General features: G+C 40.4%; 1 protein-coding gene and 1 non-coding gene across 2 annotated transcripts in view; both read right to left on the reverse strand.

Annotated features, from left to right (window-relative positions):
• Swap70 (switching B cell complex subunit SWAP70) overlaps positions 1–23,110 on the reverse strand; it is a 75,405-nt gene that overhangs the window by 35,373 nt on the left and 16,922 nt on the right. The window contains exon 2 of the mRNA XM_042691371.1: positions 15,082–15,222. Within this exon, the coding sequence (XP_042547305.1) occupies positions 15,082–15,222 (141 nt within the window). The remainder of the gene's footprint in view (positions 1–15,081; positions 15,223–23,110) is intronic.
• LOC122117938 lies at positions 17,823–17,924 on the reverse strand. The gene has a single exon (XR_006149257.1). It is a non-coding gene; the product is annotated as a U6 spliceosomal RNA (small nuclear RNA).

A 23,110-nucleotide genomic window follows, 5' to 3' on the forward strand; every position in this document is an offset into this window, starting at 1 on the left:
AAGAGATGGGTATTAAGACCAGATCACGAAGCGTTGACAAGTCAGGACTTCATCTGTACTGACCTAACTGACAAAAACAATTATCTTTATTTTCAAAGCAATAATCTAGAAGAAGACAGAAGGCTTCCTGGAGAAGCAGAGTAGATAGCAGGACAACATGAAGGAAGCATTTATTTCTTCTTTGGAAGGAAGAAGTTAATAGTTGGTTACAGGAAGCAGTTTCTGTTGGTCTCTACCTAGAATTTGTTACTGGAAGGGCATGTCCGAGGTATAAGAAGATTGCCACTTCATCTTAGTCTGTACCATTTCCTATGGCTCCATCACAAACGGCAACTGCTGGTTTATTTATTTATTTAGCCCTAATGCCATTTCTTGAAGACTTACCATATGCGAAGCATTTTATATGGCATTTCTCACTTTAGTGTTTTTTTTTCCCTTTTGGCTGTGCTGAGATTGAGCCCATGGCCTCAAGTATGTGAGGCAAGACGTCTACCACTGAGACATATCCTCAGTCCTTCACACAAACCTGTATATCTGTGTTTATCCTATAAAGCTTAAATATCATCCCTATTTTACAGATCAGAAGTTTACAAAAATTCAGTCATTTTAATCAAGTTCACATGGCTAGTAGACATCAAAACCCACGTTTCAACTAAAGCTTGAATATAATAAACTCTTTCCACTATGCCAACTTATTTGTAAAACTGAGTAGATAGACACCATTGTATGATGGAGGAATCTATGGAGAACTAGCTTCAAAGGCCACCACTACCAGCTCTACCCACACCAAAAAAAAAAAAAAAAAATGGAAGCAGAAGATGTGCCACATGGGAAATGACAAGTACACAAAGCATACAGTCCTATTCTGAGGAACAAGAAGTGACTTTATGTGGTGAATTATGTGGTGAATCACAGGAATCCTAAGGGGGAGTGGCGAGATAAACAGAATGGCTGTAAAGCAAGCACAAAACAAATCACAGAGGGCTTAAAAATTTTAAGAAGCAGACTGTAAGAAATCATGTTGTAGGGTGTTAGAAGAGAAAACAAGCAGGTTGTAACTGTTACATGCAGTACTTTATAGAAACAAACAGTGTTTGAGATGAATCTTAAGCTCTATTGGCAATGACAAGGAACCATTTTCCAAAGAATGTGAGGTGAAATGTAATGAGCGAAGAGTGTCAGCATGCCTATTTACCCATGTAAGGGAACAGGGAACAGCCACACTGGCATGGGTTCAGGCACACTGCTACCAAATACCAGAGGCAGGCTGAAGTCAGATTATGCTATGTTTGAAGAATGATATTATTCTAAATACAAGAGGAAACCAGCAAACACATTTGAGTTCGGAATTAAATCTCTGTTTTAGGAACATTATAATGACAGAATCGTGTAAAGTGGATTTTCAGTAGGTAAAGAGAGTACACAAAGAGAGGGGAAGAAAACAAGATCAAAAGACTACTGTAGTATTACCAGGCAAAAGGCAGTAAGGTTACTGTAAGAACTGATAAAATAGATGAGGCAGACAGCAAGTAATATCTGGAGGACTAGGTGCCTATTACATGGTCTTCAAAACAGAAGGGAAAACTTGGCACTGGTGACTCATATCTGTAATCCTAGCTACTTTAGGAGGCTAAGATCTGAAGATGCTGGTTCAAAGCCCAGGCAGACAAGTCTGAGAGTCTTATCTCCAATTAACCAGTGAAAAACTGGAAATAGAGGTATGGCTTAAGCGGTAGAGCACCAGCCTTCAGTGAACTCTGGGCCTGGGCGCTGTCCCTCAGCTCTTCAGCTCAAGGCTAGCACTCTACCACTCAAGCCACAGCGCCACTTCCGGCTTTTTTTTTTTTGCTTATGTGGTGCTGAGGAACCGAACCCAGGGCCTCCGGCTTGCAAGGCAAGCGCTCTACCACTGAGCCACCTTCCCAGCCCATATTTTTTCTTTTGTAATACTGGAGTTTCAGCTTGAGACTTTGAACTTGCTAAAATTTCTAGGAGTCACAGATAATCTTTTATTCTTTTTGCAGTACTGGGATTTGAACTCAGGTTTTTTGTGGTTACTAGCAAGTACTCTACCACTTGAGCCTGTGACACCCTCAGTCCCTAGGCATGATTTTTTAATGTTATCTGGTTTATTTCCTCTCTAAAACCTTACCCACTACTTATCTTTGGTTTGTTGTAAAGTATATATAAGCCGGTGGCTCATGCCTGTAAGCCTAGCTACACAGGAGGATGAGATCTGAGGATCTCGGTTCAAAGCCAGCCCAGGCAGGAAAGTCTGTGAGACTCTTATCTCCAATTAACCACCAGAAAACCGGAAGTGGCACTGTGGCTCAAGTGGTAGAGCGCATGCCTTGAGCTGAAGAGCTTAGGGACAGTGCCCAACCCGAGTTCAAGCCCCATGACTGACAAAAAGAAAAAGAAAAAAAAGAAAAAGATGAGTGAATAAAGTAAACGTGAAGAGCTAGGGGTATAGCTCAGTGGTAGAGTGTTGTCAAGCATGTAAAAGGCAGTAGGTTTGATTCCCAGCACGACAAGTAAAACTAAAAGTGATATATACATAATCAGAATAAGGAATTTTTGTCACGTATAACATGGATGACCCTTAAGGATATTATGTTAAGTGAGACAAACACAAAAAGTCAAATACTATATGATTTCACTTACGAAGTATCTAAAGTAACCCAATTCACAAAGCAGAGAAAGAATAAATGGTTACCAAGGACTGGGAGATAATGAAAATAGTTTCAGTCCTACAAGAGAAAAAAGTTCTACAGTTCTCTTGTATAACAATGCACATATAATTTAAAACACTGTACTGTAACTTAAAAAATGAGTAAGTTAGCCGGGCGCTGGTGGCTCATGCCTGTAATCCTAGCTACTCAGGAGGCTGAGATCTGAGGATCGCGGTTCAAAGCCAGCCCAGGCAGGAGAGACCGTGAGACTCCTATCTCCAATAAACCACCAGAAAACCGGAAGTGGCGCTGTAGCTCAAGTGGTAGAGCGCTCGCCTTGAGCTGAAGAGCTGAGGGACAGCGCCCAGGCCCAGAGTTCAAGCCCCACTACCGACAAAAAAAAAAAAAAAAGAGTAAGTTTACGTTATCCATTTTACCATAATTTTTAAAGTACAAAATCCATCAGCTTTCAATACCAAATAGTACATAAGATACTGATCAAAGTGCATATAAAAGGCAGCCATGAGTATAGGGAGGGAAGAAGAACAGACTACCCATCTTTGCTGCTTATTTAAAGTATAAAAGTTCATACCAATGAGACAAGCAGGTCTTATCTTTTACTGAATATATGAGAATACACAAATATTTATTACCTTTCTACTACAGGTTAGTCAGTATATGTGATATAGGAGTCCCACATCACATAAGATATAGTCTCTGAGTCGGGCACCGGCTCACACCTGTAATCCTAGCTACTCAAGAGGCTGAGATCTGAGGATCATGGTTCAAAGCCAGCCTAAATCTGTGACATTCTTATCTCCAATTAACCATAAAAACAAACCAGAAGTGGAGCTGTGGCTCAAGTGGGAGAGCACCTTGAGCAAAGAAGTTCAGGGACAGCACAAAGGCTCTGAATTCAAGCCCCAGAACCATCAGGGGGGAAAAAAGGGCAAATCAACATCCATGTGCAAATGCTAAATGTAGTACAGAATGCTCCGTAATCTAATTCAGATGATGGAAATGAAGGTTGGTACGAATCATGCTTAATTCTAAAGGGGAAATAAGGTCTATGCAAGTGAAAACAGAGCTGGTCATGCTCTAGGATTTTTCTCTTTAACCTCTGCACTCAGATGCAGGTGCAGAATAGGATGTCCAAAGGATGATTGATTAGAAATTGTTTTAGGGAGATGGAAAACAAAGTAATAAACTGTTTTTTACATCAGTCTATATTTATTTTGTGCTTTCTTTTTTTTGCCAGTCCTGGGGCTTGAACTCAGGGCCTGGGCACTGTCCCTGAACTCAAGGCTACCACGTGAGCCACAGTGTCATTTCTGACATTTTCTGAGTGGTTGACTGGAGCTAAGAGTCTCATTGCCTCTCCTGCCCTGATGGCTTCACACCTTGATCCTAAGATCTCAGCTTCCTGATTAGCTAAGATTATGGTGTGATCCAGCAGTGCCAGGCTCTAGTACCAATTTTTAAAAGGCTTAAAAATAATAGTTTTAAATAGAAGGCCAGAAGTGGTTGAAAGTTTGATGAGTTTAAACAATTACTTGCCTTGAGAAATTAAAGTATGTAAATCTTAGGAGGAAAACTATTTCTTTTTTTTTTTTTTGGGGGGGTCCAGTCATGGGGCCTGAACTCTGGGCCTGGGTGCTGTCCCTCAGCTCTTCAGCTCAAGGCTAGCGCTCTACCACTTGAGCCACAGCGCCACTTCTGGCTTTTTTTTTTTTTTCATTTTGCTTATGTGGTGCTGAGGAATCGAACCCAGGGCCTCAGGCATGCAAGGCAAGCGCTCTACCACTGAGCCACCTTCCCAGCCCCGGAAAACTATTTCTTATATTAGGTCATTTAAAAGAGATTATTTTGGCCAGGCACTAACTACTCAGGAGGCTGAGTTCTGAGTGAGGATTGCAGTTCAAAGCCAGCCCAGGCAGGAAAGTCCATGAGACTCTTATCTTCAAATAACCACCAGAAAACATGAAGTGGTGCTGTGACTCAAAGTGGTAGCACACTAGCCTTGAATGAAAATGCTCAGGGGTAGCACCCAGGCCCTGGATTCAAGCCCCACTACTGACAAAAAAAAAAAAAATTGTATCACAACATGCCAATTTTACTTAAAATGATAAATACAATATAAATTTCTCAAGATCGTAAACTCAAAGCCATTATTTATGGGCATATTTAAGATTTATGTTTTACATATCCACTAAGATGGCTATAGTAAAGAGAAAGAGAAAGGAAAAAAAAGAACAAGAAAAATGGAGGGACAAAGGATGAACAAATGTATCCATGGTACTCAATAGACACTATGTTGAAAATGAACTGTATAGCTAGGGGTGGGATGGGAGGAAAAAAAAAAAACTGGAAGACAAGCAAAGGAAGGGGTTCACACTGTCCAAAAACAAAATGTACTTGTTACCTGAGTTATGAAATGGTAATCTTTCTGTACATAACAATTTTAAAACAAAAAAAGAAAAAGGAATATGAAGAAAACAAGCATCTATCAACCAATGAATAAATAAGCAAAATATGGTACAACACCACATTGTTGCCAGGCGCCTTGCCACTCAGGAAGCTGAGATCTGAGGATTGCAATTCAATTCTCCTGCCCTGGCAGGAGAGTCCATGAGACTTTTGTCTCCAATAAATTATTCAGAAAAAGCTACAAGTGGTGCTATGGCTCAAGTGGTAGAGCACTAGCCTTGAACAAAAGAAGGTCAGGTACAGTGCCCTGGCTGAGTTCAAGCCTCAAGACTAGCAAAAAGAAAAAACAAAAACAAAAAACACTGTTTTTCAGCAATAAAAAAAAATGAAGTACCAACTTATGCTACAAAGTATATAAACCTTGAAAACATGTTGTCTGAAAGAAGCCCAAAAGGCTAAAAACTATATGGTTGCATTAAAACAAAATATTCAGGACAAGCACACCCATGGAAACAGGAAATAGGTTACAAGTTGCCCCAGGATTTACTAAAGGGAAAATTGAGACTGACTACTACAGGTTTGCGATTTTTTTCCTTGGAAGCCAGCCTTAGCAGGGAAGTCAATGAGATTCTTATCTCCAATTAACCACCAAAAAAGCCAAACGTGGAGATGTGGCTCAAGAGGAAGAGCACTAGTCGTAAGCAAAAGGAAGCTATTGGGCAGCACCCAGGCCCTGAATTCAAGCCCCAAAACCAACAAAAGAAAAAAAGAAAGCTAAAGTATAAAAGCCAAGGAAATGGAAAAGAGAGTCATGTGTATTGGAATCAGGGTGGGAGGGCAGAAAGAAAATAGAGAAGGGAGGGCTGGGAAGGTGGCTCAGTGGTAGAGGGCTTGCCTTGCATGCATGAGGCCCTGGGTTCGATTCCTCAGCACCACATAAGCAAAAAGAAAAAAGCCGGAAGTGGCGCTGTGGCTCAAGTGGTAGAGCACTAGCCTTGAGCTGAAGAGCTGAGGGATAGCACCCAGGCCCAGAGTTCAGGCCCCACGACCGGACCCAAAAAAAAAAAAAGAAAAAGAAAATAGAATAGAGAAGGGAAAGGTGGAAAGCCCTCACAGAGTGATACCCATATTTCTACTCAAATCTTTTCCTAAGTCCAAGTTCTGTATTTTCCAGAGATCATACAAAATGATGGATTCTTTCAAAATGGAAAACCACATCTTGTTCACATTTGCACCCCCTCTGCCTAGTATGCAGGGTGGTTCATTTGCTCATTCATTCATTTAAATTATAAGGGTGCCAGTCATTGTACTAAAACAGTGAATTGGCCCCTGCCATCACAGGCAGAGTCCACATCCTCCAAATCAGCTACCAACCAATACAGCAACAATCCAGCCTACCCCCATGCTGAAAACCATCATATAAGGACTACAAAGGAAAAGTACCGGATGTGATGGGAAGGGTGAGGCACTGCCTGAGGAAACCTCCCTAAGGGAGTGACAGTCACACTCAGACCAGAGTGTGACCAGCAAACAAGAGTAGGCTGGATGCATGCTATGAGTGGAAGGGGCCTAACAGCAGATGAAGCAGTATGTATGAAGGCTTGCGACAGAAAACACATTGGTAATTTGAAGAAGAGAGAGAAGATCAATTTATTACAAGGAAGCAAACAACCCAAATGTCCATCAGTTACTGAATGTGTAAACAAAACAAGATATATTCATAACAGAATGTTGCTTGGCTCTACAAAGGAATAAAGCACTATTCACATAAGAGCAAGAAGCTAGACACAAACGTCTCATATTCTATGACTCCAGTAACAGTAAATCCAAAACAGGCAATTCATAGAAAGTCAAATACTGCTTGCCTAAGAGCTGCAGGGAACAGAATGTGGCTGCTAGTAAGTATAGAAGCCAAGTGGTAAAAATATTCTAAAAATGTTTGTGGGGATGGCCATACAAAACAGTAACTATCTTAAGTACAGATTCAATACATAAATTGTATGATACGCAAATTACATGTAACAAAGCTATTATTTTAAAAAACAATATTCCTTTAAAAATGCTCTTACATTTATATTGCTGGGACAAAGTGTTCAGCAGTATAAAGTCATCTGTGGCTTATTCACTCAGAATGGATATTCCTCTATTGCATCTCAAATATGGTAAAAAAAAAAAATTGGGGGAGTATAACATGGTCATTGGGCCAAATTAAAACTATGGACTTTCAAGTTATACAATACAATAAAAGGTAAACAAGGACAGCCCAAAAGAACATATAAAAGCACAGGCTGAGAGTCGAGTAGAGAGATCATTTGTGCTCAGTGATGGTTATTAGCTGCATAGTTGAAGTGCTCTAAGAGCTGAAAGCAATCATTAAACAGAAGAAACTTGAAACCAAGTTTTACGTAAGAAATTAACTATTGAGCTGGGCACCAGTGTCTCATGCTTGTAATCCTAGCTACTCAGGAGGCTGAGATCTGAGGATCGAGGTTCAAAGCCAGCCCATACAGGAAAGTCCATGAGACTCTTATCTCCAATTAACCACCAGAAAACCAGAAGTGGTGATGTGGCTCAAGTGGTAGCCTTAAGCTGAAGAGCTGAGGGACAGACCCAGTTCAATCCGAAAGAAAGAAAGAAAGAAAGAAAGAGAAAGAAAGAAGAAAAGGAAGGAAGGAGAGAAAGAGGGAAAGAGAGAGAAAGAGAGAAAGAAAGAGGGAAGAAGGGAGGGAGGGAGGGGAGGGGAAGGGAAAGGAGGGAAGGGGAGGGGAAGGGAAGGGAAGGGAGGAAGGGAGAGAGGAAGGGAGGAAGGGAGGAAGGAAGGGAGGAAGGAAGGAAGGAGGGATGGAGGAGAGAAAGGGAAGGAGGGAGGGGAAAGGAAGGGAAGGGAAGAAGGAAGGAAGGGAGGGAGGGAGAGAGGGAGGAAAGGAAGGAAGGAAGGAAGGGAGGGAGGGAGGGAGGGAGGGAGGGAGGGAGGGAGGAAGGAAGGAAGGAAGGGAGGGAGGGAAGAAAAGGAAGTCAGGAAAGGAAGGAAGAAAGGAAAGAAGAGAAAGAACGAACAAAAGAAAGAAAGAAAGAGAAAGAAAGAGGGAAAGAGAGAAAGAGGGAAGAAGGGAGGGAGGGAGGGGAAGGGAAGAGAAGGAAAGGGAAGGAAGGAAGGAAGGAGAGAGAGAGAAAGAGAGGGAGGGAGGGAGAGAGAGAGGGAGAGAGGGAGAGAGGGAGAGAGGGGAAGGGAAGGGAAGGGAAGGGAGGGAGGAAGGGAGGGAAGGAGGGAAGGAAGGAGGGAGGGAGGGAAGGAAGGAAGGAAGGAAGGAAGGAAGGAAGGAAGGAAGGAAGGAAGGAAGGAGCGAGCGAGCGAGCGAGCGAGCATTGGGTAATAAGTTAAATAGTTTAGGTTCTAAATCTATCTACTTATTAGCTAGGCCAGTTTACGTTCCATTTCCACCTAAGTGGAATTGAGGTAACTCCAGTCTGCCTCACAGGGTCAACATGAGGACCAAATAAGGCAGTGTTTATAGAAAAAAAAAATCTTACAATTTTTAATCATTATTCCATATTTTCTTTACACAACTAATGGTAATCTCTCAATTTTGTGTTAACATACTTCAGTTGCCACTGATATTTTTTTAACCAAATTTCAAAACAAAGCATTAATCTTTGCTCAATTGAAACTCACACCATGGAAACTCTGGCTGCTTTACTTGAATTGCAAGACTGGCAAAATTCCACTCCAGGTGGCTAAGCAATAATAAACAAGAGTACACTGTTTCACCACATCCTCGCTCCATGAATAAGTTTTTCTCCAAATTTAGTAGCTCATTTTGGACTTCCATAGGAAATACTATTACATTTGTTTTCCCAACTATAAAAATTTTAAAATATCAACATACTCAAAGAACACTTAAAACTTAAAATTCATGAGAGCTTAAATATATTATACCAAGAGGAACAAAATGCAATGGAAGGGTACAGCAGTTCAAAATATTTAGCCAGTGAGTGAGTGAACAGACTCTCTCCTCTGACCTAGCCCACACAATTGTAGCACTAAAAATCAAAGCAATTTCCAGACTTGAGATTCTCCCAGCATGTTCTCTAATATATAAGTGACAGATATGATGCTTCCTACTATTCATTTTTTAAGGTTAATCATATGTACAGAGAGCAGGTTATGAAATATTTGCTGAATATGATATACTGTTCAAGCCCTACAACCAAAAAAAAAAAAGATATAATGGATCAGGCCTGGTGGTGCACACCTTAAATCTCAGCAATTAAGAGGATCATGAATTCAAGCTCAGCCTGAGCTACATAGTAAGATTCTGTCTCAGAAATATATATGTGTGTACATGTATACGTGTGTATATATATATATATATACATATACATATATATATACTAAAAAGAGAAAAAGAGAGGAGGAAGATTTACAACTATGGAACACAAATGAACTGCCTGACCTTAATAAACAAAACAACAAAAAATCATAATATAGTATAGCATCAGACTAGAAAATGTAGGTCTTACACGTGAATTACTGTAAAATTTGTTTAAATCTTTTTGTGGAGACATCATTCATACCATAAAACTCAACCATTGAAAGTGTATAATTTGGTGAGGATTAGAAAATTTCTAAGTCACTAAAAGAAATTCTAAGCCCATTCGTAATTACTCATCATTTCTACCTCCCAGAGTCCCTGGCAATCCCTACTCTACTTTTTATCCCAATATTTGCCAATCTGGGACATTTCATGTAAACAGAATCATAAAATAGATGGCTTTTCTGGGTTTGATTTAAATCTTACATTTCATTGTCATGTTTATCTTTTTTCCAAACTAAAGCATGACCAATGGTATAATATGGGAACTATAGTTAATAGATTACATATTTCAAAATTTCTAAGAGTATATTTTTAGTACTCTAATTACAAATAAATGAAAAGTATGTGAGGTAATGATTTTGTCATTCCACAATATACAAATGTTTCAAAATATCATGTTGTACCCCATAAATACATACAATTTTGTCAATTAAAAAAAATAAACAGTCTCTTTCTCTCTCTCTGTTCGTTTCTAGCTCTTGCTCTTGCTGCTCTTTTCTTGCTCTCTCTGTTCATTTCTAGCTCTCTCTCTGTTCGTTTCTAGCTCTTGCTCTTGCTCTTCTTTTCTAGCTCTCTCTCTGCTCTAGCTCTTTCCTCTCTCTTTCCTCTCTTTCCCAGCCACGTGGAGTGCCAACCTTGCCTGGTCCCAGCAGGTCCACTGAATAAACCTACCCCTTACCTGAATACCACGTGAGTGCTACTGTTCTTACCCCTCTCTCTGCTCTTTTCTAGCTCTTTCCTCTCTTTCCCAGCTCTCTCTCCTTCGCAGGCCTTTCCCAGCCACGTGGAGTGCCAACCTTGCCTGGTCCCAGCAGGTCTACTGAATAAACCTACCCCTTACCTGAAAAAAATAAATAAATAAATAAACAGGGGCTGGGAAGGTGGCTCAGTGGTAGAGCGCTTGCCTTGCATGCCTGAAGCCCTGGGTTCGATTCCTCAGCACCACACACGCAAAAAGAAAAAAGCCGGAAGTGGTGCTGTGGCTCAAGTGGTAGAGCTCTAGCCTTGAGCTGAAGAGCTGAGGGACAGCGCCCAGGCCCAGAGTTCAGGCCCAGGACCAGACCCAAAAAAAATAAATAAATAAATAAAATAAACAGGGCTGGAAATCTGACTTAGTGGTAGAGCGCTTGCCTAGTATGTATGAAGCCCCCAATTTGATGCCTCAGTACCACATAAACAGAAAAAGCCAGAAGTGGTGCTATAGCTCAAGTGGTAGAGTGCTAGCCTTGAGTAAAAGATACTCAAGGACAGTGCCCCGGCTCTAAATTCAAACCCCATAACTGACAACAAACAAGCAGGCTGGGGATGTAGCCTAATAATAGACTATTTGGCTAGCATGCACAAAACCCTAGGTTCAATTCCCAAAACTACAAAGTATAAAAATAAAAATATAGGGCTGGGAAGGTGGCTCAGTGGTAGAGCGCTTGCCTTGCATGCCTGAGGCCCTGGGTTCGATTCCTCAGCACCACATAAACAGAAAAAGCCGGAAGTGGTGCTGTGGCTCAAGCGGTAGAATGCTAGCCTTGAGCTGAAGAGCTGAGGGACAGCGCCCAGGCCCACCGTTCAGGCCCATGACCGGACCCAAAAAAATAAAAATAAAAAAATGAAATAAAAAATAAAAATATAGTGGCTCGTGCCTATAATCCTAGCTTTTCAAGAGGCTGAGATTTGAGGATTGTGGTTAGAAACCAGTGGGCAGGCTGGGCACTTGTGGCTCACACCTACAATCCTAGCTACTCAGGAGCTGAGACCAGAGGATTGTGGATAGAAACTAGCCCAGGAAGGAAAGTCCATGAGACTCTTATCTCCAGATAGCTGGAAAGCTACCACAAAAGCTGCAAGTGGTGTTATGGCTCAAATGAGTGCTAGCCTTGAGCAAGAGTTCAGGTACAGCACCCAATCCTTGAGTTCAAGCCCCGGAGCTGATAGAAAAAGAAAAAGAAAAGAAACGAAACAAAATGAAACAAAACCAGCAGGCAGACAAATCTGAGACTCTTTTCTATAACTAACCAGCAAAAATGAGGAAGTAGAGGTGTGGCTCAAGTGGCAGAGCACCAGCCTTGAGTGAAAATGGCTAAGCAAGAGCATGAGGCCCTGCATGCATGAGGCCCCGGGTCGATTCCTCAGCACCACATAAGCAAAAAGAAAAAAAGCCGAAAGTGGTACTGTGGCTCAAGTGGTAGAACACTAGCCTTGATCTGAAGAGCTGAGGGACAGCGCCCAGGCCCAGAGTTCAGGCCCCATGACTGGACCCCCCCCCCAAAAAAAAAAAAAAAAAAAAAAAAAGAAATTATATATACATACTCACACAGAGAAAGACCAGAAAATTCCATTTTGGGGCTAATTGAGAATAATATATAGACACAAAAAGTATTATACAAGTGAGCACATTTCTAATTCTCATAATCTTTGCTGCAAAAATTCTAAAGAAAGTCACCTCTTGAAATCTTTTTTTTTTTAGTGGGTCGTGAGGCCTGAACTCTGGTCCTGGGTGCTGTCCTTCAGCTAGTGCTCTACCTCTTGAGCCACAGTGCCACTTCCAGCTTTTTCTGCTTATGTGGTGCTGAGATATCGAACCCAGGGCTTCATGCATGCAAGGCAAGCACTCTACCACTCTACCACTCTGCCACCTTCCCAGCCCATACCTCTTGAAATTTTAAAAAGAATCCTGACCAAGCTAGGCACCAGTGACTCACACCTGAGCCGAGCTTCTTAGGTTCAAAGCCAGCCCAGGCAGGAAAGTCCATGAGATTGTTATCTCTAATTAACTACCAAAAAGCCAAAAGTAGAGCTGTAGCTTAAGTGAGAGTGTTAACCTTGAGCTAAAAGGTTGGGGGACAGTGCCGAGGTCCTGAGTTTAAGCCCCAAAATAAGCACACACAAAAAATAAGAATCCTGACCAGCATACTGGCACTTTCCAACCTACTAAATTATTACCATTATAAACATTACTATCCTTTGCTGTTATTATATGTGTGTATATATGTGTGCATGTAAATATATGTGTGTATAGGTATATGTGTTATGTGTATATGTATATGTATATAGGTACATGTGTGCGTGTATGTAAATGTATGCATATATGAATATGTGTGTATATGTATACATACGTGAATGGGTATATATGTATATACACACACACATACAGTTTTTACTTTTTTAAAATATACTTGACAAGGACTGGGAAGGTGGCTCAGTGGTAGAGCGCTTGCCTTGCATGCTCGAGGCCCTGAGTTCGATTCCTCAGCACCACATAAGAAAAAAGCCGGAAGTGGCACTGTGGCTTAAGTGGTAGAGCACTAGCCTTGAGCTGAAGAGCTGAGGGACAGTGCCCAGGCCCAGAGTTCAGGCCCCACGACTGGACCCAAAAAAAAAAAAAAAAAAAGAAAATACACTTGGCAACAAAAATATGAAAAAGCCATAGAAAAATACATAAATAGTTGCTACATTTAGACGGAAAATGTGTTGTTTTTAAAGCTGTATTTTTTTTTCTTTTTTGGTACTGGGATCAAACCCAGGATTATACACTTGCTAGGCAGGCACTTTGCCACTGAGCTACATCCTAGCCCTGGAAAAATGTTTTTGAAACATATTTTTTGCATGTGTGTGGGGGTACAGGGGCCTGAGCACTGTCCCTTAGCAGTTTTGCTCAGGGCTGGCATTCTACCATTTGAGTCATAGCTCCACTTCAGGCTTTTTGGTGGTAATTTGAGATGAATATCACGGACTTTCCTGTTGGGGCTGGCTTTAAACCGTGATTCTCAGATATAGCTCCTGAGTAACTAGGATTACAGGCAAGTACCACCAGCACTAGACTTACATATTTTAATTTTAATTTAAAAGTATTATCATTATCACTACTGAAAGACACTGTCTGAAGTGTTACCCAAAAAAAATTCATGTCTGGTATTGTAAGTAGGTAAAAACAGGAATTCCCTCTGTTGGCAGTTGTTGTTAATGTGCATAACATGGAACAATGACACTAATTTATTGTTGTAGAAATATATGTACAGTGTAATCATAGTCACATAGAGATGAAATACCATGTACTATGTATATGTGTACATATTTTCATATAATTTTTTTCTGGGCCTGGGCACTGTCCCTGAGCTTCTTTTGCTCAAGGCTAGCCCTCTACCACTTGAGCCACAGCACCACTTCCAGCTTTTTCTGTATATGCTATATTGAGAAAATGAACCTGGGGCTTCATGCATGCTAGGCAAGCGCTCTCCCACTATGCCACATTCCCAGCCCTCAGCTTTTTCTGAGTAGTCTATTAGAGATAACAGTATCATGGGCTTTCTTTCCCAGGCTGGCTTCAAAACACTATCCTCAGATCGTTGTCAACCTCCTGAGCAGCTAGGATTCAGACATGAGCCACCAGCACCGGTTTCATTTGTAAATTGTTAGTGATTCAACCCAAGGGAAAAACTGAACATGATACAAATGTCAATAGGTTAAATATGGCTTCCAATCACAATGTAAGTTTTTTTGTTTTGTTGGTTGTGGGGCTTGAACTCAGGGCTCTATCTCTGAGCTCTTTTGCTCAAGGTGAGCTCTCTACCACTTCACCCACAGTGCAAATTCTGGTTTTTGAGTGATTAAACTGGAAGTAAGAGTCTCATCGGGAATTTTCTGCCTGGGCTAGCTACAAACCTTGATCCTCAAATATTAGCCTCATGATCACAGGCATAAGCCACCAGTGCCCGGCACATGGTAAGTTTTTGTCACCTTTACTCTGAATATAGCCCAGATGAAGCATCCAAGTGGTACCTTGAAAACCCTAGGTAGAAAGTTTGCTAACATATATATATATATATATATATATATATATATAATATAAAACATAGCAAAGATAATTACTAGCCCCTTTAGTAGTTATATTTAACTCTACCCCACTAACCCTTTAACACAACTGCCAACACAAAGAAACATATTTTTCAGAATAAATGAAGGACCCTGAAAGTAGGCAAGTACAGATTAATGAAAACTGCAGTTCTTAATTTCATATAACAACCCATTGTTGGAAAATATCAATATCCAAGTTTTAGAAGAGAGTAGAGTAAGTATAAGAAATAGCTCCAATCTCTCATTCTTTCTCATTTATCTTTTTATGGTGTGAGCTCAGAGCTCTATACTTGCTCAGCAAGCACTTTGCCACTGAAGCCATGGCTAGTCCTTCCTCCATGAAATCACCAACAAGAAATTCTGAAGTACACTTGATGATAGATAGATAGATAGATAGATAGATAGATAGATAGATAGATAGATAGATAGATAGATAGACAGACAGGATAGATAATCACATATAGGTATCAAACATACATACCACACATGTAAACATCAATTAAACAAAGTTGTAAAGGAGAAAAAAATTAGAATCATACCTTTTCCAAAATAAACTTGTTTAAATATGGCATATACCCCTGATTGGACACAGGCCCTTCATCATCATCCCTAAAGTGCTCTTCAAGGGCAACAGGATCATGTGGGACCTTCAGCACGGTGCACAGATTGTGGGAAAGGACCTAAGGAAGATAAAGAATATTTTAAGGGCTGGGAACAAAATAACTGCTTCCTATCCACGGTAGAGAAAGATGAAAAATAAGCCAGCAAATATGGGGTGAGGCGTACTCAGCTGCAGCCCTACCTGTTACTCATGAATCTCTCTCAGTCCTCCACTTTGGTTCACTTCAGACAAGTCAATATTATATACCTCTTATGAGCTGGACTCTATAAGCAGTCTATGAACATAATATACTTTGTTGTCTCTTATTAACTGGCCCACCTTACAAAGAAAAGGACTGGGAACAAAGGAATGTGCTCACAATTAACCTTTTCCCAAAGTAGGGCATAGTCAGCCAATTAGAGCTTGTTTAGAGAAAGAACTTAGTACAGGGCAGCTGCAGTGCAGCACTCTGAATAAGGCAGGTGGCCTGGGCAAGTCTCAAGTTCTCTAGACTTCAGTTTCTCTATCTATTCTCTATCTATTCTATTGAATAGATAAACTATATATAACTGTATATAGTATAACCATATCAAATTTTAATCAGTAATCTCTAAGTGTTCAAACCTCTAAAATTCTATGATTACACTGTTTCAGCTTAAGTATAAAAAGCAAATATGGACTAGAGGTATGGATCAAGTGGCAAATCTCCTGCCTAGCAAGCATGATATCCTCAGTTCAAATTCCACCAAAAGGATACTACCAAAAGGAAAAACAAAATAAAGATATAAAAAAAGAAAATGGTCATGTGCTTGTGATTTGAAGCTGGGGGGAGGGGGGGGGAGAAAAGTCTGATACTCTAATCTCTAATTAACCAACAAAAGGAGATGTGTCTCAAATGCAGAGTCCCAGACTTGAACTTAAAAAAAAAAAAAGTCAAGTGAGATTGTGAAGCCCTGAGTTCAAGAGCCAGTAGCAGCAAAAAAGAGGGAAAATGAAGTGTTGAGGTTCAGCTAGAAGCCCAAGTGTTAGGATTCAGCCTCAAGCCCAACACTCTTAGTTGTAAGGCATTTGCCCAGCATGAAAGAGGTGCTAGGTTTTATCCCCAGCAGAAAAAGTAAACAAACAAGAGAATGAAGTCAAGAGACTCTTGCAGAAATAGGAAAAAACTAGAATATCTCAATATAGTATACTGAGATTGAAAAAATAGAGGAAGAAGGGTAGAAAAAAGGGAGGTTGGAATGGATCAGTGCATGCTGATTCCTGTATGATACTATCTCAGAGAACCCTACTAATATGTACAATTAATATTATTAATTTAAAGATCAAAGTAATTACCAAAAATATGCATCCCATAGCATAAGTGTATAAGTGATTAGTATTGGTCGATATTACCAAGTGCACACTTCATCATGTGGGTACAGAATTAGCAATTTGGGCTATTTTAAATAAAATATAGTCCCTTCCATTTCATTTGTGCCTTTTGAACAGGTCAAATTACAAAGTTAAGGTTGTACCTTACTTAACAGGAAATCTACCTACATGTTCAATCTCTATTTTCCTCAGTACTGAACAGTTAACTACTTAGGGAACCACATTTATCTCAATAAACTCTTTCAACTTCATTAAGTCACCATACACATTTCAGTTAGAATTTTTTTAAGTTTAGACTTTTTTAATCTATAAAAAGAACATTTGCATACCTTTTTATAAATTAGTTTTGTTTCTCAAAGCTTCATTTATGTGGAGATCCTTTTCTACGCTCTATTGGTTTCAAGGAAGTAAACACAGTAATGGTTATAAATGCAGTAATGAAGATTTTTATCAGCCCCTACAAAGCAGGCTGTGTTTCTCAGGCAAAACCTGAGCTAGTTTGTCTTGGTCATCAGTGGAGCACATGAAAAGAGCATGGGGAGGAATTTTATCAAGAGCCCTATACCAACAGCTAGCAAAATTATTAATAGATATAGGCTTTTTCTCTATTTACCTAGTAAAATCTGTGTAGGAATTATCTTCCTAAATAAGGTTCTGTGAGGGCTAATTACAAGAATGTGATGTGCTTAAAAATTAGAGTACCGCCGGGCACTGGTGGCTCACGCCTGTATTCCTAGCTACTAGGAGGCTGAGATCTGAGGATCGTGGTTCAAAGCCAGCCCAGGCAGGAGAGACTGTGAGACTCCTATCTCCAATAAACCACCAGAAAACCGGAAGTGGCACTGTAGCTCAAGTGGTAGAGGGCTTGCCTTGAGCTGAAGAGCTGAGGAACAGCGCCCAGGCCCATAGTTCAAGCCCCACGACCGACCAAAAAAAAAAAAAAATTAGCGTACCATGAAAATATAAGTTATAGGAAAATAAAGCACACATTTCTCATATCAAGCTTTATCAGGCTTAGAATCATTTGAGACTTTATCAAATGAAAATTCCCAACCACTAGTTAAATTATAGTATGTCTATAAAATGCTAAAAACCATGAGGAAGTTCATAATGCACTGGTATAATAAGATCTCCCTTGCTACTGTTTGTTTTCTTGATAATTACCATTCTCATTGGGGTGAGATGGAATATTAGTATAATTTTGATTTGCATTTCATTTCTGGCTGAGGATGTTGAAACATTTCTTCATATGTTGAAACATTTCTTAATTTAACTACTAGCCATTTGTATTTCTTTGGCTAGAAACTGAAAATTATGAAATGCTTTATAAATTTGCATGTCATCCTTGCTCAGGAATCATGTTAATCTGTATTATTTCAGTTTTAGTGTGTGTGCTACTGAAGTGAACACAAATAATAGTTCTTTTTGATAAATTTATGAAATGAGTTCAAGGTGATGGTTAAGTAAGGCTCAACCTTTCAGACTCTAGCCCAGGTCCTCATTTTACTCAGGATACTGAGTAAGTAAGTAAGCTATAAGAAGACTGAAGCTCAACTCTCCTCCAAGATGGTTGTTAGTATAATGTTCTACTTCCCTTTCAATTTGCTTAAGGAAATAAAAATAGTTATAGGGCTGGGAAGGTGGCTCAGTGGTAGAGCACTTGCCTTGCATGCCTGAGGCCCTGGGTTCAATTCCTCAGCACCACATAAACAAAATGAAAAAAGCCGGAAGTGGTGCTGTGGCTCAAGTGATAGAGAGCTAGCCTTGAGCTGAAGAACTGAGGGACAGCGCCCAGGCCCAGAGTTCAGGCCCCATGACCGGACCCAAAAAAAAAAAAGTTATAATAATTACTCCTGAATTCAGCTTTTAAACAATTCTCTCTGTGTTTGTACGTGTGTGGCCGCGCACGCACGCGTGCGCACACACACTACTCCTAGGGCTTGAACTCAGGGCCTGGGCACTGTCTCTGAGCTTCTTTTGCTCAAAGATAGCACACAGCTCTACTTCCAGCTTTTTTGGTAGTTTTCAGTGGAGCTAGGAGTCTCACAGAGACTCAGGCTGACTTAGGACTGTGATCCTCTGGTCCTCTGGTCCTCAGATCCTCAGATTCTCAGATCCTCACATCTCAGCCTCCTGAGCTAGGATTACAGACATAAGTCACTGGTCCTGGCCTAAAAGATATAGAGGAAACAGAGCAATATATGATGTTAATCTGACTAAATTGTAACATATGAACTTTTGAATTACTGTGTATAATTAAACTATAATATAAATGACAGGAAAGTAAAATAGGCTATCTGGGGGGGGGTGAGCACCAGCAGGAAAGGAGAGAGCCAATGGAGAGGGTAAATAAGGGAGGAAAGAAGGGAGGCAGGCAGGAAAAAGGATACAAAACTTTTTTAGTTTTTGTTTAATATAATTTTATTGTTATAATTAAGGAGTTGTACAGAAGGATTACAATTCCATGAGTCAGGTAATTCTTCTTGGACAATGTCAACCTTTCCTTCGCTTTCTCTCAGTTTCCCCTTCCTATCCCTGCCCACAAGTTGCACAGTTCACTTTTTACATAGTATATATTGAATACTATGACTGCTTTTGTTTATCCTTCTTCCATCCACTATTTCTGTGCTGCCTATTTGCATACCCCAAATACAAAAAAAGCCACCAACAATAACAACAATTAAAAAACCCCACTTTTCTACTTTCTGAAATTCATTTTGATAAATAGTATTTTACATGTTCAGAGGAGTTACACCTTTGGGTTCCTCTCCTAAGAATATCCTCAGTTAGTCTGTGGATCTGCATTTTTTTTTTAAAGCCTAGACAGTATCTCAAGGTTTTTAAAATTTAAAAACCAATATATAAAGAAATCATAATTCTTATGGCCAGAATATAAACTAGCAAAACGATAGGAAAGTTCCATAACGTTATACAGTCAACTGTAGTTTTAGAGTAGAAAACTGTAGTTTTAGAGTAGACTCACACATTCATCAAGTCACTGTACTAGGAAAGCAGGTACTACTGCTACTTTATAGATAAAGAGGTCAAAAAATAGAAGTTGTGCCCAAATCAGTTTTATATGCATGGAACTGGTCTCCTTTCTCTTCTCTCCTCTCTTGGTATTCTTTGTATACTATAACCCTTCTTTCTCTAGGAAAAGAGCCCTTCTGAGAGCCTCAACTCTCAGCACCTGCCTCTGGAGAAAAATGTTCCAAGAGGCACTAACCCTTTCTCTCCAGATGAGGAGGCTGAAAAACAGAACAAGATAATACTATCAGAAAGAAAGAAGGCATGGTCAGTAAATGGATGCACTCTAACTAGGATGTTTACAAGTTTCTTGAAAATGCTGAATTTATTCAAATGCCTGATCCTCCAAAGGCCATTCTTTAGCACCCACATGACTGCTAAGCAACTTTGTTTGTATTCCTTCCAGTTTAAAGAATAAGCTATTGTTACACAATAAAAGATCTATATCCATGCCAGAAACTCATCTCTCCCATGCCTTCCCCACTGCCTGCTATAGCCCTGCAAGGCCTCTCCTTATCAAAAATACTAACTAACCTACATGAGCTCAGCTCCAGTAGTCATCTACTATTCTGCTACTTGCCATTTGCCCTTTTAAGCATTTTCCCCTAGCTATCATGAAAATAAAACCAATGGTGGTGAATAAGTAAACAATGTTTTAATACACATGACTGATTAACATCCATTCTCATACTTCCCAAAGATTCAGAGATTCTAAAAGGTGCTTGAAATATGCCCTTCAGTCAAAAACCATTTCCCTTAACAGGATATGTGTAATGGGCAAGATTAAACCCTGAAAAAATAAAGATACCAAGGATCTCTATTCCAGTAGACTTATCTGAACCAACACAATTACGGAATTATAACTCATAATTGGCAATCGTTTAAGCATGAAAACTCCAGACTTATTGATAAAAATTTCAAGCTATTGGCACGTTTCCAGAAAATTCTTCCTAACAATGAGCTAGAAGTGAGCAACTTCCTACCACTGCTATGCCCTGCCTTAAGATCATTGTGTCCTGGAAGTCCAGCCCCTCTCCCCAAGGAGTCATTTCCCTCTTCCTCACATCTTTTCTTCTTGATCATACTGGTCCATCCTTGCTTGCTTTCTCGTAAATCATCTTTATTCTACTCCACCTCGAAAACCTGAAAGTCATTAACACTGCCCCATCTTGGCACTAGAACAACCAATTACCATCCCAGATGCTTTTACCAATAAGCCAAGGAAAAACCTGAGCTCAATATGTATGTCACTCAACAAGCCAGTTCACTTTCCAGTCTTATTTCCCCTCTGTATCAACATTACAAATAAAAATTAAACAACATACTCACCAAACCACAAGCAAAGCCTATATGCTGCCTTCCTCCTCTGAGCTTTTGAGAAAGGCCCTATCCATAACTCCATTTATGTTAGACAGAAATGGAGTTATAAATGCTAATTCTTTCTGAATCCTTCACCACTCAAAACCAACACACTCTCCTTCCACTCTGTGTTCCTAAGTGCTCCATACATTGTTACACTACCACATAGGAATCTCTCCTAAGACTGTACATTTCTGCTGAGCCCCAGTGGCTCATGGCTATAATTCTAGCTACTCAGGAGGCTGAGATCTGAGAATCACAGTTTGAAGTCTGCTGGGGCAGACAAAGCTTAGAGACTCCTCCTTCTTCTTTCTTTTCCTTCTCCTTCTTCTTTTTTGCCAATTCTGGGACTTGAACTCAGGGCCTGGGCACTGTTCCTGAGCCTCTCTGTGATCAAGGCTAGCACTCTACCTCTTGAGCCATAGTGCCACTTCCAGCTTTTTCTGTGTATGTGGTACTGAGGAATCAAGTCCAGGGCTTCATGCATGTTAAGCAGGCTCTCTACCACTAAGCCACATTCCCAGCATGCTTAGAGACTCGTATCTCTAATTAACTAACAAAAAGCCAGAAATAGAAATGTAGCTTAAGTTGCTTTGTATGTCTCTCCCCCACAGTATAACCCCTGCTTTCACTGTATTTGATGTCGGTATAATTTGTGGAGGGGAAGGGGAAAAACAAGTCGTTTAAATAAGGATACAGGTGGACCCATTGCAACAATGAGAAGTACAAGTTGTCATGTCGAAAACGAACTTTACAACTTTGGTGGGGGGGGGAGGATTAGGTGGGGGGGACTAAGGGGAGGCTGGGAAAGGATGGGAAGGGGAAACAAAGGAGGAGGCTACAATGCTTGATAAGAAATGTACTCATGGGCTGGGAAGGTGGCTCAGTGGTAGAGCGCTTGCCTTGCATGCCAGAGGCCCTGAGTACGATTCCTCAGCACCACATAACACAAAAAGAAAAAAGCCGGAAGTGGTGCTGTGGCTCAAGTGGTAAGAGTGCTAGCCTTGAGCTGAAGAGCTGAGGGACAGCACCCAGGCCCAGAGTTCAGGCCCCATGACCGGACCCAAAAAAAAAAAAAAAAAGAAAAAGAAAAGAAATGAACTCATTATCTTGCCCATGTAATTGTAACCCCTCTGTTCAGTATTTTCACAATAAAAAATAAATAAAAATTTAAAAAATAATAATAAAAAAATAAAATAAAAAGAAATGTAGCTTAAGTGGCAGAATGCCAGCTTTGAGTAGAAAAGGCTAAGCAAGAATGGTAGACCCAGCCAAGCGCTGTTGGCTCATGCCTGTAATCCTAGCTACTCAAGAGGCTGAGATCTGAGGATCACAGTTCAAAGCCAGCCCAGGCAGGAAAGTCCGTAAGACTCATCTCCAATTAACCATCAGAAAACCACAAGTGGTGCTCTGGTTCAAGTGGTGGAGCGCTAGCCTTGAGCTCAAGAACTCAGGGACAGTGCCTAGGCCCAGAGTTCAAGCCCCACGACCGACAAAAAAAAAAAGAATGGCAGACCCCAAGTTCAAACCCTGCTTTTAGCACAAGCACAAATACACACACACACACACACACATACACACACACACACACACACATACACACACCAAAAGATTTCACATTTCTGGGTGTAAAATCCATGTTCTTTCTACCCATCACTGCAGGACCATAGAACCCTGCATGTTGTCCAATATCTAATCTAGAAGGCTTTCAATACATGCTGAAAGAGTCCTTCCTTAAAATGTTTTTTTTTAACAGAGCAGGTACGCTAGATACATGCCTACAATCTCAACATTGAGGAGGCTGAGACAGAAGGATCCATATTTCCAAGCCAGCCTAGAATATATAGTGCAACCCTGTCTCCAAAAAAAATCTTTCTTTCATGTAAAGTAAGGTAAGCCAAGCTTCGAGAGAAAACCAACACATCTTCTCTCATATGTACAAGCTAGATCTAACTAAAATCCTCCAGGACATGATAAATTGTACAGGACTCCAGGCATTCACACACAGTGAGACCAAAAGAGGTGGAACACAAAGGCACAATGCCTCTGTGCCTCTGATCATATAAAATAATATTGATCACAATAAAAAAAAAATCTTACTGGGTGCTGGTGGCCCATACCTGTAATCCTAGTTACTCAGAAGGCTAAGACCTGAGGATCACAGCTCTGTTAGCCTAGGCAGGAAAGAAATTCTTATCTCCAATTAATCA

The sequence above is a fragment of the Dipodomys spectabilis genome, unplaced genomic scaffold, assembly GCF_019054845.1.
Source record: "Dipodomys spectabilis isolate Male_0828 unplaced genomic scaffold, ASM1905484v1 ptg000145l, whole genome shotgun sequence".
NCBI classification, from domain to species: domain Eukaryota; kingdom Metazoa; phylum Chordata; class Mammalia; order Rodentia; family Heteromyidae; genus Dipodomys; species Dipodomys spectabilis.